This window comes from Corvus cornix, chromosome 2 (assembly GCF_000738735.6).
Source record: "Corvus cornix cornix isolate S_Up_H32 chromosome 2, ASM73873v5, whole genome shotgun sequence".
NCBI classification, from domain to species: Eukaryota; Metazoa; Chordata; class Aves; order Passeriformes; family Corvidae; genus Corvus; species Corvus cornix.
The window spans coordinates 36705264-36723946 of NC_046333.1; the positions used below are offsets into that span (position 1 = coordinate 36705264).

General features: G+C 38.0%; 1 protein-coding gene across 1 annotated transcript in view; it reads left to right on the plus strand.

Moving 5' to 3' along the window:
* ZNRF2 (zinc and ring finger 2) overlaps positions 1–18683 on the plus strand; it is a 58867-nt gene that overhangs the window by 19366 nt on the left and 20818 nt on the right. Inside the window, 1 exon segment of the mRNA XM_039549014.1 lies at positions 11821–11916. Coding sequence (XP_039404948.1) covers positions 11821–11916 — 96 coding nt within the window.

Sequence of the window (18683 nt, forward strand, 5' to 3'; positions counted from 1 at the left end):
AGCTCTTTGGAGGAGGGACTAATACATATATGTGAACAAACCATATTTGTACCTCTTGGCATGCTGTAGTTCTGATCTAGTAAGGACATTCCTGAAACAGGAATACTAGCTATGATTGCTCCTTAGTCACTTGTAAAAAAGAACAAAACAAAAACCACAAACCCCAACAACCTTTCTTATTAAAGTATAATTCATTAGCATTCATTCATCAGTTGCATGCTATCTCAGTTTTCAAACTCAAGACAGTGTCTCCTTTTTTTTTTATGAGCATTGCTTATGTTTATCAAAGGACAGGTCATGATTTTCTTTGAACGATGAAGAGAAAAACCATACCTCTTAAATAGTTGTAGGTTCTCTTAACCTTCAATAGCCTTATGGAGGAGTAAAGCAAGGAAAGCATGTAACACTCTACATGAAGGGTGTAATTAGATAAGTAAAAACATTTGAGTTACTGTGTCATTTTTTCAAATTGCTGAAAAGTCAAACTACCATCTGATCTATTTTTTTTTCCCAACTGTGGATCCCTGTTAAAACTTATTTACCATCTATGCTCTGTGTGTGTGTAGGCATGCATATGTGCATCTTATTAGCATGATCTGGCTAATGTAAACAATATGTTTCTCTTCTACACACAGATGTTTAAAATGGGTAACTAATCAAATTTCTCAACAGTTTGACTGATAGACCAATGCAGCAGTTGTATAGAGAAAAAAAAAAAAAATAGGAAATGCTCAGTAGCATTCCTTACAAAAGATATTTAAAATACGAGTGATGCAGAAAATAAGAACAGTTTGTTCAAATGGTGACATCTTAGCCGTGAAAAAGCAAGAATTACATTTCTGCCTTAGTTGCTGTGGTAGCAGTGGTGTAACATATAATTTGAAAGTTTGGTTGGTTTGTGATTTATGGATGTTCTGGAAGATTTTGCAGAATATGTTATGGGTGCTGTGTACTCTCTTAATAGAGGTGAAAGACTAAATATAGACAAATCTCTCATTGATATGTTTAAAGCATGTAACTCAATAGCTTTTCTTCACTTTTTACTGACAATAGTTGGGAGGGGTTATATCTTTTTGAGTTCAGTTCTGTCTTTTTCTGAACCAATTATGCATCTTCTTTACTGTTCCTCTTATTTGGCATTTTGGATGCTTTCTTCACAATGGTACATTCCCAAATGTTCTTAAAAGGTTCTGTCTTAGACATAGGAACTTTTGCAAAACTAGTGGTTACATTACATGGATATGTGTTACTGAAACTTCAGCAACACATTTTCTCAAAACACATTTTCCCAAAATTTGTATGTTATTCATGTTAAACACTTAAGTTATGTTAATACTGATGAATTGAATGGTCTCATTCCAGTGTACACTTTTGAAATTAACATGTTTTGTAACCAACCCTTGGACCTCTCCCCATTTTGTAATATTCTCTTTAATTATGTTAAATGTCTGGCTTCTTATGATCCAACACCCGAGTTTGGCCAATAGTCCATACATTAAGGTAAATATTCTCCAAGTTGGAAGAATAGATGGGTCAATGTAGAGTGAATTCTCTTAGCTGAATTTTCCATTTAAAAACAAAAGGCTGCTTTAGGATAAGCAAAGATGTCAGTACTTTTAAATAAAAAGTTAATCCTTAAACAAAATTGTTCTGACAATGAATGGTATTTTTAAGCCTAGACTTTTCGAATAAGTTCAATTCTTTTTCATAAATCATACTTCTACTCTGGAAAAAAACCAAGACAAGTAAGCAAAAAACAAAAAACCCGCCTCCAAAACCCCAAAACAACCTCCCCACAACAAATCCAGATAACCAACCACCCATCCCTACTTACTCAACTCTCACCAGTTTCAAGTGAAGGAAAGTAAATGAGTACATTGGTTAGATATTTCTCTGCTGAATTGATAAATGCTGTCATCTATGGAGGACTGCTGTTTTGGAAAGATAAAGGGGGAAAATACAGAGTATAATAATACAGGAAAATCTGCTGTTGTGCTTAAGTAATAAAAAGTCTTTTATGTGTGCTGAAAAAATAGATGAAAAGCACAAGAAAACAAGTATGCGTTGAAACCTTTGTTCTTGACTTTCTTGAAACTGTAATAGGTAAAATTTTCCTGTTACACTGAGTAATAAATGTAGTAATAAGTAGTTTTGGAATATAAGTTAATGTTGCTGTCAAAAAATGAATCATTATTATGCTTAGAATTAATATATAAACTCCTGGGAACACCTCACATAATAATTTAACATTTTACTTATGTATATTCTTCCCAGATGTAATATTTTTCTTTTGTACTCTGACTTTTTTGTCATTGATTGGTTTTCCCCTTTTTTTTTTGTCACTGCTACCTCTATTTCTGCAGGAACAAGTAGGTTATTGGTAAGTATTTCAACTAAATCAGATTTTACAAAGTTTTGCCTTAGTGAGGACCTCTTTTTTTTACCCTCACTTACTTTGGTAAAAACTTTGTAGACAACAGACTTATTGTCTGTAAATGCTGTGCTTTCTCAGGCCTCCATTATCGCCTTGTTTGTGTAGTAGAGTAATAGTTCTCAGATTCTCCGAGAGACTGTCTTCTGCATGCTTTCCAGCAGCATCATTATCTGTGCTGTCTTCTAAGATGCTGCCTTCTCCTGGGGCTTGCTCCTTTGTTCTTGTCTGCTGCGTTTCAAGTGCAGTGTTTACTTTGTCTCTCCCATTTCTTTTTTTCGTAAGACCTCGTATGCATTTTGGCCAGTTTGCTCAGAAGACTTCTCTGCATCCAACAAGATGCTCTGTTTCACGTGTTCAGTTTAGTCATCTTTGTCAACCATTATTCAGCCATTTTCACATCATACCTCTTCCCTTTTAGCTATCATTAAATATATTCTCAGCATGGTATAGCCACCCTCTCCTCTCTTATTATCGTGCTTCATGTAATTTTGATCAGATTTGTTGCACTGTACAGTCAAGTTTTCAAGATATTTACACCTGTGAATTTTGAAAAAGCAGGACTTGATTCTTCTTATCGTGGAGCAGCTCTTCCTATACTCTCTTTTCAATGATGTGATTTCTAATGGAAACTTTTTCTTTAACCCTGAAAGTAGTGACTTTATTGACAGTGTGAAGTAGGGCAGGGGAGTGTAGACAAACTGGTTCCCTGCACTTAAAAATTGGTAGTTGTCTTGCCAAATTACTCAGTTACTCAAGAAGTGCCTTCTTCTGACAACAGAACACAGTTGTCCTGTCTGTCTTCCTCCACTTGTATTGTGAAATGATGAGTGGAAAGACCTTTTTCAGCTGTTTGAGGAAAATGTTGCTCCAGGCAATAAGAGAAAATTGAGGGAGTAGCAAAATTCAAGCAGAAAGAGAAAAACAAACGTCTATGTTCAGGAGAGACTGGGAATGGGAGACAATTCTTCCTTTTTGAATTGTGGTGGGTGAGTTAAGAAGAAAAAGACATTTGGAATATGGGGTATCTCTGAAGCAAGAGTTTTCAGGCATTTCATTTGCTTAAAAGTTTTCAGACTTCCAAGCTGGCCTGCAGTGAGTTATTTGTCATCATCTGATAATGCAAGAACTGAGCTAGTTAGACAGGTTGATCTTGCCTGCCGAGTGTAAATAAAATGTTTGTGCCCTGAACAATTGACTATACATTCTGGCTACTTGCCATCTGAGGAAAGTAGTCAGCTAGGCTCACAAATGTGCCCACCCTGGCTGAACTTCATATTCAGACAACAACTCAGCTTCACAAGGTTTCAGCTGAGTGGCAAGTGGCACCACTTGTGTACGGAAGCCTCTGGAATGGTGATAGGGTTAGTTTCTTCCCATACTCCTGATGCTACCCTGCCAATGTGGCTAGAGGAGCACCTTACTCTTGTCTCTGCTTGCCAGAGATCTGATGATGGAGCGCCATGAGAGAGAAGGAAAGTGTCTTTCCTTTGTTGTCCTTGAGTCAGATTTTGGAAGGGAGTCATCACACCTACGTGTAAAAGAGAAGTGTGTTTCCTTGGGTTCTCTCACTTGTGCCCCTCCCTTGGGAAAGATGCAGTGGAAGTGAAAGATATTTTTTCTGGGCAAAGTCTCATTGTTAAATGGAGTTTTTGGTTGAAAATATGTTTCTCAAGCATCATAAGCCAAAAGCTAAAATCATCTGGGTTTAGGGTGTGGGTGGAGCATTTTTTACATGAAAACTGAGGCTTGCTTCCAACCAAAGTTTATATTCAGACTTGTCAGTCTTCAGCTGCTTCAGATCCATTGAGAAACTTGTGGTATGGATCTGTCTGTGATGGGACGGGTGTGATGTGTCTGACATGCAGGTATGAAGGAGTAAGTTAAAGAGTGAGTTAATAGCTTACAAGTCACTTAAAAAACTGTTCTTGTTTATGTGCTTGTCAGTTTGAAAGTGCAGATACTCTAAGACTTTGGATGATGGAGGCTTGAGCAATCTCTCATTTAGCTTGACTACAGATCCCTATGGAAGATGGGATGGGAGGGTAACACTGACCCACAAAACAGGTGGAACTAAAGAGGTCTTTCCTTCTCCCTTTGTTGGGTGCTTGCATCGATCTGAAATGTCGCTCTTAAAAGGCTGTTCCTCTAATAACAGCTGTTCTTATTTTTCTATTAAAAGTTAATATCAATCTTTCCACAGGTCTTTCCTGCCTGTAATTTCATCTTCTGGTTTGCAAGATATATTAAAATTGGGCTCTTTATTCTCTCTCTTAATGGTTGTGTTCATTCATTTTTCTAAACCTGTGCAGCTGTCAATTATAATCATCATCACATGTTACTTACATTGATATTAGACACCTGAAGTTGTGCAGTTGATAAAGGCTTTGTTTACGAGTCAGAAAATGTCTTGTTCAATTTCTCTTCTTCATTCTGTACTGCATTATTTTTCAGTGATTGCTACTGAAGACCTAACTTCCCCACTTACCAAGATGAAGGGAGCTGAAGAAGTTATGTAATAAGATTCTGTCTTTCATAACTTTTTGCTTAGGAGATGAATTATTATCCAAACATATCTTTCCTAATTATTCTGTGGAATCCTTAACTAAAATAGTTCAGGGGTTTTTTTATCCCCCACTTTATCCCCCCTTTCCCACTGAGTTCTGTGGCACATTTAAATCAGAAAATACAAGAGAAAATTCCTTGTTTCCCTCAAAAAATTCACAGGTTTATTTACTTCAGTGTTATGGCACAGAAGTGGGGAAGAAAACCCCACTAGATGATGAACCTGCAATCAGTCAGTGCTTGTTTGTTCTTATTGTGGCTCAGTTTTCTAGTAAAGACAGAGCTTAGAATGTTTGTATTGTGTTCCTTATTTCTGTTTGATTTCCTATTCTCTCCCAAAGTGAGGGGAGTATTTCTTTATTTCTTTCCATCTCCAGAAGTCTTTCCAGATGGTGCTGTGTTCTCCTGGCTTAGACAATTGACACATAAGGAAGGATGGAAGGTAGAGAACCAGATGTGATTTTTCATTGCGACATTTTCTTCCTTTACAAAAAACTTATGTCCATAAAATGGCAAACTTTCTCTGAGTAGCCATTTGTATTGCCAGCTACAGCACCTAGTAATTTTCCTGTAGAAGGTTCCCTGGGAACTGGTAATGCTCTTTTTTTTTTTTTTTTTTTTGCTTTCTAATTTAAGTACTTTTTAAAAATGTTAGTTCTTTGTTCTTGAATTCATTGTGAAATAATTTTCATATTCTGTTGGATGGCTAGGGTAAACTTGCCAGGTAAGATGTTAGCTGTATTAAAGCAGTATGCTTTCATGTACAAAGCTTCATGGTTTTGGGCTTGCAGAATGACTCATTCTATTTTTCCATTTCATCTGTCTGAAGAGAAGAGAGAATTCTGTGGCCATATAATTCTGATAGACCATGTGGTCTTTACTGGACAGCTTTTTTTTTTTCCCCTTCTTCAAGTTTTACAAATTAGTTTATAGATGAAAGGAGTAACAGAGTTTTTTCTTGACCAGGACTATTACTTCACCAAGAATCTGAATTATTTCCATTTATTATTCTACCCTTCTTAAAATCTCACTTCATAGTCTTCTACACAGTTGAACAGAAAAGGAAGAAGTGGAAGAAATAGAGGCATTATGCTATGACTTCAAAATATTTATATTTTTGATATATATTCTTATTAGCCAAGCTAGAGAATGTGGTCTAGGTGAAAAAGTAGGTGGATGCTGAAGTAGTTGGGGAAAAAAATCCTGCAGCTGCTCTAGGAAAGCAATTCAAATCAAGTATCACAGTGGTCTGCTTTGGGTCTGTTTTCAGTCAACTCTTTTTTTGGAGGCTGGAGACTTGAAAAAACTAAGTAAAATGCTAACCTTGTAAGCACTATGGAGGGCAAAATTTGGGTTCATAGTTGTTTTTAACAAGTTAGAAGAGTGCTCATAATTGATTAAAAAAAGACAGATGAGAGTTACTAAATGTGAGCAGAAATACAACACTAAAAATGGAACTTGGCTAGCAGCAGTTTTGCTGAAGATGTAGGGGTTGTTGTGAGACATGAGAGGAATGAGCCAATCACCTGTTGGTTTGTTTAAAATGTACCTACCTATATATACACACATAAATGAGATATCGCTGTGTATAGATAGATCTATATATAGCTGACACCTAGTTTAATGGAACAATGTGATAGGTAAGTATTAATTCCTGCTTAGGACTTGTGAAGTCTTAGACTGAGAGCTCTGCCCAGTTCTTGGCAGTGCACCATGGTAAGGCTGGAGGGAGGCCAGAGGACAACAAGAGCAATAAAAGGTTTAGGCATCAGGGCCTCTGAGGAAAGATTAGAGTAACCTGGTTTTTTTCAGACTAGGGGAAAAAGGTAAAGGGCACACACTTCCCAGTGTCTACATGTGTTTTATACTGAGCAGAGTTACTGACTGTTTTCCATGTCTACTGAACACATAAGAAGTAATCAGCTCTTTTTTTGTGTGGTATTGTTTCCTTTTTAGCAACATTATGCAGGCTTTCTTTGTATGATAGTCATTTTGCATACCATCCTTATACCATCATATTTACTGGATGCTGTGTTTCCACATGGTCTGTACTTCTTTTTCTAAGTACCGAAGAGCATGTGTGAATATGTAAGTAACACTTGTCAGGCCTCTTATTCTCAAGTACACCTTAGAAAAGGTGTGTGGATGCAAGGATTTCTCTTATGATTTCTTTAAATGCAAAACAAGGTGGACTTACCCATCTCATTTGAAAACACCAGGATACAAAGACTTCAAATAGTAATATGCTGCATACTTTAAAAGAGCAGCTGCTCCCATTCTACTTTTAGTTTGGCTTTCTCAGTGTTCCACTTATGTTTTCTACTGATCAGGCCGATTCAATTTTTTGTCTTGGTGCAGGTTTCATTTGTGCTTACCTCTTGCTACAACTGTTTAATATTGGGTGAAAGGATTATTCACTCTTCTGTGCAAGTCTAACACGGCTTCAACATGTTTCCTTTATGTGCAATTCTGTGACACTCTGCACTGTGTTGTCTGGAAGCTCTTAGCAGTTCTTTTTTTTTGCACCACGAACTAGATATTCCAGTATAAGTGCCAGCGTGATTTTGTAAAAGTCTTAGAGATCCAGGATTGTTATTCATTGGATGTTTTATGTTTGCTCCACTGCGCACTGAAGTGCAAGTTAAGCAGTCTGATGTTTGCAAAGCAAGGCAAACACAGTAAGGTATCACTAAGAGGTTGAAACTGGTACCAATAGAATGAGTGGCCACCCATCAACCTGTCCCTGTGGGTAGTTACCAAGCCTGCCAGAAATGAAAATTATGGGTTTGATAGATGGATGTGGGATTTCTTGGCTAACTGGAAGTTCACTTGCAAGAGATGGCGGAGCTTGAAGAAAGTGATACATTCAAGAGAGAATGAGAGACAGAATTCACCTCTGATATAAGTCCTGATACTTAAGCAGGTTTAGTTATTTCAGATTTTCTGTGCCACTTTGGGATTTTCTAGTAGCTGTACTGCAACTTTCTGTTCTGTCTCCATTTCTTGTAATTGTACTTTTTTTCCAGGATTTTGGTTTCATTTTAAGTAAAGTGTTACTTTCAGTATTACAGTCAGGGTTGTGAAACTAGATGGTGGGAGCTTGTAAGAATTTGGCACCCTGCCCTCCTAAGGATGCAGCTGTAAAAGTCAGCTAGAGGTGTGTGCTTGCTCAGTTTTGGTGCTCAGTTCTTTAGTGCTGTACTTCTGTATGCAGGGAATGGGGTGGGAGGTGGTTTTTCAGCTGACTTAAAGTGTGTCACAGGCAGAGTTCTCTACTATAGGAAAAGGAAGGTCAACTTTGCAGTTATGTGCCAACAGTGACAATGCTAACACAAAGGTGATGGTTTGTCATCTTGGATAAAAATAAGGGATGCTGTGAAATCAACTACTTCCTAAAAGCTGGATTTTTACCTGGACCTGTATATTATCTGCTGTGCTCTCCTTATAAAGAGAGTGAGAAAGTAGTTAAGTTTCATAGGTTTTTGGAACACACTTCATGTGATGCTACATCATCTGATAACTGCTTCCACTTTTTTGTCTAAATGTCTGTGAATTCATTATCTACAAAATTCCGTAAAACAAGTCATGTGGAGAGCAAGTTATTTCTGACCTGTTGCTGATTGTTAAAAGTCATGTGAAACTTTCTTTAAGTTACTGGAATTGTTCCTTGAGACTGATGGTAAAAACAAACATAGGCTATAAATGTTGTTAGCCTGCTGGGCAGGGGTACAATAGAGTCTTTGTTCTTACCAAGTGGTTAATTGTAAACTGGGTCATGAAACTATTGCCTTCACATTTGAGGAAAGGTGGGAAAATACCAGCTTTTTAAGGACCTTCAACTGGCCTGTGGACAGTGTAGATTGTTGTCTTATTTATATTTTTCAAATACAGTTAGAATAAAGTAAATATTATGTCTGTAGTAAAAATAATTGTTCTTTGGGGTTACTAAACGGAGTTGGAAATAGTAATTTCCTTCATGCAAAACTTACACTATGCATCTCTTGGGGAAGATGGCTAAATCCAGGAGCTGGATTGCAGTGGAACATTGTGAAATGAGAAATTGGATATCACTTGTATTTAAAGAATGTTTCAGCAAGTGTTATGAGCCCAAGGCTCTTTTTCTGCTATTATGCTAGTCTCTGGCATGCAGCTGATTGTGGTCGCTGGAAAAACATATTTTCCACAAATACACCTTTTACTTCCATCAGCTAAGTTGTTCCTTAAAGCTTATTTAAGTCCTCTGTTCTTTGGGTTCTTCAGTTCTGCACACTGAGTAGAGCTACAGAAGTCAGGTATCCCAGACTTGCTGTGTCAGGAGGATGTTTGTGGTTGTTTAACCATTACCTTCACATCCCCCCTGACACAGTACAAGCCACAACAAAATGTATTGTTAAAATTCTTACTATATTGCTAGAACACAGATCATTTACTAGGTTTAAAGGCAGGTGCATGGTAGTAAAAGCAAGTTCATCTGTATACTGTAGGTGGATAACCTGAAAGATTTGACACAGCCATCTATCTTCAAGCATGCTTTTAAGTAAAAGCAGTATTATTATTAAATTAGCGTTATTATAATTATTATTTATTATTATTACACATATGTTTATTATTATTATTATAATATTATTGTATCAAGCTCTCTGTAATATTTTATTTGGATTAAAACATTTCCTCCAAGAATTCCTGGGATACGTACCTTCTTAACACTGTTAACTTTAACAATGGTTCTAAGGATCTGTTGGTGGTGGCTGTCCCTGCCCTCTGTCACTCCCAATTACATGTGCTCATGACTCTAGGGAATAAGCTAGAAGAGTTCTGTCCAGAAAGCAGAGGGGACTTGTTAATGACTGTCCCAGTGCTTAACTAGCCATGAACATAAATGTTAGCTTGCTGTAATGCAAACCCTCCCTTCTGTCACAGCAGGACTTGGTCTGAAGCATATAAGGAAGTTAGAGGCTTTTTCACATGAAACTGTGTTGTCAACTATGCCTTATAGAAGCATAGAAATGAAAATAATGCATGGGTGTTATAGTCTAGTCACAACCTAGTAATCAGCAGCATTGGGGTGATAAAGATTGAGAGAAAATTTACCCTGGGTCAGTTTTTGAAGAAACCCATTATAAAACAGTAATGGATAGGTTTGGGTGTTTGGATGACTGAGATACTAAGTTTGATTTTAGTCATGTTGAGATGTAGCCTGGGTGAAGGAGGTGACACAGTGGCTGAAAGGTCACTGATAAGGCTTTCAACAAGTAAATAATTCCTTTCAACTAGTTTTTTCTGAAAGACGTGTTTCTCTGTGCTGTGCTTATTGATCTGTGGTTGTAACTGTTGTTTGTAAAGATGTGGGTTGGGGAGGAGGATTAAAATTAGGGGAGAGAAGAGCAGTATTTAAACTGGAGTGTAAGATTGATACAAAGAAGAAATAGATATGACTAAAATTGGAAGAAGCAGAACAATACTTTATCTCAGGAAGTGGTTTCCAGCACGTGTTCAGCTGCTGCCCGAAGTTCCTTAAGGTTGTTACTAGTTGTCCTCTTTGACTTGCTTCCATTAGCTGCCCATAAGAAATAATTTTTTTGATAAAGGAAGTGCAGTAGTTGTATTGAGTGCTAATGCTTCAGGTTAGTTGCTTGATCTACATCTGGATAATAATTAACAGAAAAGATGAAAATTCTCAGGCATCAGTTACTTGAAAGTACAGCATCAAGTTGCTTGTCATCCTTGACTGACTCGGTTTTTGGTGGACTCCCAAGGTTAGAAGTACAAAAGCAAGAGGCAACAAACTAAAACATGTGGGAGCAGGCCCAGATGGGCATGTTGGTGGAAGGTGCAGTGACCTTTTATACAGGTCTGCATCATTACTCTTCAACAGCACCAGAGAGGAAGTTGTGCCTTTGTGCTGAGAGTGGATGTAGATTAGATATTTTTGCTGACTGTTGTCCTATTGGACAGCCTGCCTGTAGGTGTACTCCTTAACAGCGACTACGCATCGAGATCCCTGTTGGTGGTTTTTTTGTCTCTCACTTGTGTGTTAATTATTCAATAGATCAAAATCAATCAGGCTTTTCTGTGGGCTGTAAAAGTTGTCCAGCTGATCTTGTCCTTTAACTGGAAGACTGCTGTCTTTGGCAATGACATAAATTAAGGTATTAAGCACTTTTGTCATAGACTGTTATGCAGTTGCATCACAATCCAGACTGTCTTAATTATTCTTTACCCCTTGTTGCCTAAGGCGGTGACCTCAAAAGCTAAACAAGGTCATGCTTGGCTAGGATGAGAGCAGTCAAATTCAGTGCTACAGGAAATATTAGTGATTCAGTAGGTGAGGCAACACCCCTGAGTTAATATTTTCCCAGTGCCCCAGACTGGTAAAAGATGCTGCAACTTGTATGATGAGATGTAAAACCAAGATCCTTGGTTAAAGTTTCAGTGCAATTCCTGGTAAAAATGAACATGTTAATTCAGGGTTCCTGCCCAAGTTCAAATTTTCATTCCTATGTCCTCTACACATTTGTAATTTCTGTTTTAGTAGAGTCATATGATCCTCTTGCTCCTGCCCTAAACTGTTCTCAAAGTTGTTGGGAAAGTTTGTGTTCCAGAGGTGCTGACAGTGTTTGCAGAATGATTTCCGGAAATGATCTATTTTGAGACCTTTTGAGATCAAGGGAATTCTATTATGTAAAAAAATGTCAGGTCAAAAATGAAAAGCCTCCAGGATTTCTTTTTTCTTTCTTTTAATGTGTGCAGAATAGCTTTTTGGCTTATATATATATATTTACTATATGGTTGAGTATGCTCACACATATTTTTATTTTCCGTAGGATTCAAGTGCCCTGTATGTTCAAAATTTGTATCTTCTGATGAAATGGATTTACATCTTGTGATGTGTTTGACAAAACCAAGGATAACCTACAATGGTAAGAAAGAAGTAAGCTGATAATTATTTAATCATTTTAAACATCAGTGTGATAATAATCCTTTACTTAATAAGATATTCTGGTAACTAGTTTGGTGGACTCAGAAATTATGTATTTTTTTTTGCTTGTAGTTTATTTTTTTCAAATTAATTCCTAAGAACTTGGTCTTTTTTTACTGCATGCCATTATAATTTGCCCTGTGTAGTGCAAATATAAAATTTTTCTTGTTTGAATATGTTTATTCCATTTTTTGACCACTGGTGAGTATGTGTTTGTGTTTATTGTCCAATTGAGATATGTGTAGCTTACACATCCTTTCATCTAATGACATCAGGTAGTGAGGTGGGTCAATCGAGTCTCCTGGGGGCTTTATTAAGAACTGTTACTTGACATGCTGTGCATTTGCACATTATTCAAGAAAATTACCCTTTCTTGAAGGAACTAAAGAACTTCTTCTCCGGTTGATTCCATATGTGATACTTCATAATGACTGTTTATATGTTTTTGTTGTTTTAATTAAACTGGCCAATATCAAATGAATCACCTGTAGTAGCACTGGTTTTTCTCTCTACTACTAAGCTCTCCTTCTAGGCAACCTTTAATGCAAGGCAAGCAGGACTTTTGCCACTGAGGTTGAACCTCTCTATCACTGTGGCTTAGGCTGACACTCAGTTCTATGGCAAGCACACAGAAACCCAGGGATTAGAAAATCATACTGAAATTTTAGTGCCTGCTTTGACAGAAAATCTTACAGTGCATCTTCAATGAGATTATTGCCCACCAGTCATCCAATGTCAGAACAGAATGCAGTTAGAAAGAAATTGTAGAGAGGAGAGGGAGCTGAACTTTTCTTGGAGGTGAACAGCAAGAAGCTGAAAGCTGGTGCTTGCAAGTTACATCAGGGAAAATCTGGTTCAGTGTAAAGTAGAAATGTCACATAATGAGGGTGGTCAAGGCACTTGAAGAGGTTATGCAACCTCCGTCCTTGAGCAGTTTAGTCTACCTTGGTTGTGCTTTGAGTGAGGGGCCGGGCCAGAAGACCACCAGAGCTCCCTTCCAACATAAGTTATTTATTACATAAATAACCTCCAGTGTCATGGGCTCTTTGACCCTCCAGGCACCTTGCTGTTATGGTATTCTATGCTGGACTTTTTTATTGGAACAAGTCTGGAGAATGTTTGGACCCACCTTATTCTTCAGATAGCATAATGCTATCCAATACTACTGGCCCTTAATTGCAAAAATAATTTGAAATCGTATGCTTAGAGTCGTGAAATCCATTTGAAAGCACAGTACTTAGGAAAAGTAAATATTTCTTTTTTCTTCCTGGTGTTACCACACAATATTTGAGAAGATTGACTTCATCTAACAGAGAGGGCTTTTTTTCTCTTTGTTTTTCCTTTTTAAATTTAGATCTGAGCATTTTCCAAGATAAGTTGTGTTCTGAGGGATGCTGGACGTTGGAAAGAAGAGAAGCAGGCAGCAAAATGCACTTGGGATCAGTTAGGGTGGAGCAGGAGGAGGCAGACTGGCAGAGAACAAGCTCTGGCACTAATCCATCTGATGGGGTGTGCACAAATTATGAGTTGACTGGCTGAAATCCTTTGCCCCTGCTGCTTCCTACACGTACATATGAGTGCACTCAGCTGGCTTAACTTTTGTTCAAAGATATGGCAATTACATAATGTAACCTCTCAGAACTATTTATGACGTTTGTTTGAATCACAGTGGTGCCGTATTCAGACTCCTTTTGCCTTCTTGCACTGTTTCAGCTTACACTGCTAGTTGGAACTCCTTTGGGCCATCTTGTTACCTTTGCACAGTATTTTAAGTCAACAAATGAGCAGAAGTAAAACCTGTGAGTGGCAGCTGAAGCCACTATGGATGATCTGCAGCATGACAAAAGTGGTTGTGGGCAATGCAATATGAGTTAACAGGAGCATGCCATCTCTCAGTTTAGGTGTCTGCTGTACAGTGAGCCTCAGGAACTGATTCTAGGAAATGGTTATATAAGTGTGAAATAAGGAATTTATCAAATTAGGTAGGCTGGTTTGAGAGAGATACTTAGAAGTATGGTCTCATTTTCATAAACACTTCATGGAAGTGTGCATTGATCCTTGTGGCTCCAGTTGGTTAGCTCCTGGAGTCACAGACTAAATCTTAAATTATGGCCTATAGCTGGTTATTTAAATTACTGCAGCACAAAGAAATTGAGGATAGGGCTTCTTAGTTATGCAGTGCTAAGTTGTTACTTTGTGGTATGCTTGTGGTCCCTTTAATGCAGCTAATGAAGGAAAATTAACTAGCAGATTGGTTACTTAATGCTGCCATGATTTCAGGCCTAGACCTGCACATGACTGTCTATATGCATGCATTTTTTTCTTGTCTATTTTGCTGTTTGTCATCATGAGAGCAGTGATGAACCTGCCTTTTGGCCATGGGCTGAGGGCATCTCAAGTTTTGTTTGAGAGAAGAAAAGATGCTGCTGTCAACTTTTGATACCTTCTTCCAAAATGGAAGGCATCTCTTTAGGCTTTACTTTCTCATTGTTATCTTGGCCTTATGCCATATATACTCAAAGAGAGCCAACCAGGCATCATTTGCTTGTGTTGGTCACTGATAATTTCCCAGTCCTGTTATCACTAGAAGGAAAAATATCTTTTTTCCTCTTTTTTTCCCCCCTCACCTTCTTTTGTCTCTGAGGTTTGTGTTGCAGGTAGATGAAGGGAGCCTTAGACTTTGCAGGTGCAGAAATATTTAGAGATTGAGCAGTTGGATTGAACTGTGCTTATGTCTAGTTCTGTTCTAGATGTTTCCTCATGATACCGTAAATGTATTAGTTGTTCTTTCTAAGAAACACCAGGCAGCAAATTGTATGTATTTTGTCATTCTGAGAAGACAAACCTTTCTTTTTAAATATGAGTCTAAGGCATAGAGTCTCCCCCAGAAAAATGTTATAAGACTGCTTAGTTGTGATTTGAAGTTTAAATAAATTAATGAGTCCTCCCAGCCAATCTCTAATTGCTTTCTGAGCTACCTTTGTGCATTGCATTTGGCAGTTGAAAGGGTCGGTGAACTGCAAACTTGGACAGCTGTCTGATTTACATGTGTTTTCTGAAAGAGTGGTCAAAAAATTGTCTCAATTCTATGCTGGAAGTTGTGCTGATTTTCATGTAAATATATCAGTACATTTTATTGGCCTTATTCTTTCAAAATCATGTGACTTGCCTGCAACAGAGATCTCATGGCTGACTCAATCTGGCATGTAAAAAGAGCTCTTTCTTATTTTCTGTGGAACTTTGTTCCACATTTCTTAAACTACTTGTGGTGTTCACACATGAACCAATATACAGGCATTTTTATACAAATGCTGGTTAAATGAATGGTATTGTGCAAAAAACATTGTGGTGTTTGGTGATGTTGTCTTGAAAAACCTTTCCTAGCAATTAGCAAATACTGTTAGTTGCTGAGTTGCTGAGGAGCCGGAGTAGGTCCCATACACTGGTTAAGCACAGGTTGCCAAAAGCCAGTTTTATGAAGAAAGTGGGTTACTTGCTAGTTGACAGGATTGTTTTAAAAAGACTGCTGAAATACTGTGTAGCTATACCTGTTCCTTTGAGCTTCTTCACAGTGTTAAATGAGGCCCCTTGCACCATCTTGTTCAAATTTGTCATGGTGACGAGCAGGGAGCCCACTTAGGGACTACTCTGTGAAAGGTGTTTCTTATACTGTAGCCCTGTGTTTTGGTCAGGCAGGGGCATTTATATGTGAATTTCCTCAGTGCTTTGGAAGCAACTTGCCTTAAACTCCTTGCTGATGATTAGAAGTGCCTGGTGAAGTTTGGGTTTTGAATATAATTATTGTTTATTTTGTGTTGTTACAATGTTGATACAGCTTTTTTCATTGGAAGATGTTTTATAAAAAATTGAGGAGACGCTGGAGAGATTTGTGACTTTAGATGCTTCACAACAAATGCACCCAATTCCTTCTGATGAAACCCTGCAGTTGGTTCTGAAATAATTCTGGTTTTCATTTTTAAAATCCTTTGTTTGTTTCTCGGCACACTTCGTAAGACTCCCTTATTTTTATTATTATTAGAGGGCCCCTCAGAGGGCAGGGATAGCAGCCTGGCACCTGGCCAGGTGGGGAAGCCAGTGACCCTGGAGAGCTGGGGAGAGCCAGTCAGCTCACTAGACTGGTTGGCTGGCTTGGCGAGCCAGCCTGTCCTCTTTCAAAAGTTTTGACTGAATTAGCACATTCCTGTGGAATATTTTGGGTTTCATCAAGTCAGCACTTTCTGATGGAATGGTGTTCTACTGGAAACTTTCTAAGCTGATCTCCTCAAAGCTGCTTGCTCAGGGGTGGTGCTGCTTTGACATCAGTGCTGCTCTCGCTCAGACCACTCTGCATTTAATTCACATATGGCAGTGGGTCTGACTCTTGACCAACATATTTACTCAGGTTCATTTTAAGGAGAAAAGCTTTCACTGGTGTAATTCAGAGAGGAAGCATGTTGAGACATCCCATGCATGAACTGCTGAAGGTTTTTTCCTCACTTGAAGTAAGGGCTTCATAGTTTTTCTTTTTAAATTACAGCAAGTGAATTTTTTAGACCTATCATATTAAAAAACAGCAGGAGATCAGACATCACAGATAGTAGGGATTATAGATATGATTTTATATTAAGAGTTTATCCAATTTCTTTGAAATTGAGAATTACCATGTGGAAAACTATTACAGACAGAATATTAAAAATTAAGGTATGTATACCAGAAGGAAAAACAGGATTGGAACTCAATGTGCTCTTCCTGCCTGGCAATGTTTTCTCGGGTGTTTGGTCTACCACCAGACATGAAGAGTGGAATGTTCCGATGCCATCTAACTAAATTCAGAGAATCACAGGATATTCTGAGTTGGAAGGAACACACAAGGATCATTGAGTCCAACTTGTAAGTGCACGACCCACACAGAAATTGAACCCACGACCTCGGTGTTTTCGCACCATGCTCTGACCAACTGAGCCATGACTTGGGCCATGACAGTGCAATTGATTCAGATTAGCAAGGATGCAAAGAATGGTTTTGTAATGACTTAAACACACTGATCTTTGTTCTAAATCGATTTGAGCGGTTGGGTTAAGTTTTGTCTTGTGAGGAGAGCATTTCTTGCTGGGACTGCCACATGCTGCAACTTGCATGTGAGCAAGTGTCAGGATCTTGAGTTGGAATCTGTGTAAGCAGTAATCCTTCTAGAGGACTTGTCATCATTGAAATGACAGCCATAACATGCATTTTGATCCAGAGTAGAGACTTAAATACTGGCATGAGTCACCTAAAGCACTAAATAAAAATATTTTGGAAACATTCTTTGTGAATGGGGCTCACCTAATTTTTAATAACACAAGTTATAACCTTTGTTGATTGCTGTCCGTTTCAGCATCTTTGGGGCAAGATACTTATGCCAGAACTTGAGTTCATATTGCTCAGTAGAAGGAAAGAAAAACTGTGCACATTAACCTAATATTTGAAGCACCAAAATGCATGATTCTGGTAGTCCTGCCCACTGCAGTGACTTGGTTTGCTTGGTCACTTCTGTGCACCAGCAGGGCTGGTGCTCTCAACTGTTTTGACTGATACACTCAAAACTTAAGGAATGAAAAGAATTATTAATTTCAAGTTAATTTCTCTGCCAGGGTTCCTGAGATCATACCCTGAAAGACCTTGCAAAAGGGCATCTTGCCAGTCTGCCTGGAAAAGCTTAAGCCTTCCTCCTTGTCCTCATCCTTTAATAGGACTAGACTTTCAGCAGAGCAGTACAAAATAATGCTAAGGCACATCAGTTATTTCATTCCACTTTATCCAAGGTGTAAAATTCTTCATAGAATTTCTTGATTCTTTCATTTTAAAAGTTTAACAAGATTCTTGGCTAAAAGTTTCTAGCTTCTTACCCTGCCCTAGGTGGTTCTGTGCTCTGTCCTCAGGGATGCTGGGGAGGCAGAAGAGCATACTTTAAAAGGTAGTTTAACAGAACATGTAAAAAGACAGTTATCCCCTGCTTGCAGTTAAAATAGTGGTATTTACTCTTTCTTTTGATCTTTTGTATTCGTGAACATCCTCCAGAGTAGGAGGTTCATTCAGTTTCCCTAATGCTATAAAACTGTTTTCTTCAGTAGTTCTTGAAAATATAAAGAGCTGTTGGACTTTGAGATTTTGTTTAACATGGTGACAGTAGAACATTATTATAGTAAATAAAATTTTCATCTCAGACGTTTGCACAGATGTTCTTCTATGAATTAATATAATATCTGCTCAGACTTTTCATAACTTGTCTTGCAAATCATTATCAAATTTCAGGAGGGAATTGTCATATTAAGAAGAGAAATTGTGTTTGATGTAATGTTTGATTAAAATATATTGACTGGTTTTTACTTTCTCCCTTTAAGAATTGTTGATAATGTTTGAACAAGAACTTTCACTGATGTTCACCAGTCTAGGCCAAAATAGCTACTTGTCCAAACCAGACTGCTGAGCGGAACAGTGACAAACTTAATTTCTTCCTCTGTTTGTTCAGTAAAGCTGTATTCCTGCCATCCCAAATCTCTCCTTCAACAGTTTTTGGTACCTCACAGAAGAGCATCACTGCAAAAGCAGCCTGTTACACTTCAAGTTTGTTGGGAATGGAGATTGTTCATCTTAAAGAGTAATGGTGATAAATGTCACTAAACAAAACCACAGTCTAGTTCAACTTGTGCAGCCTGTGCCTGCCTC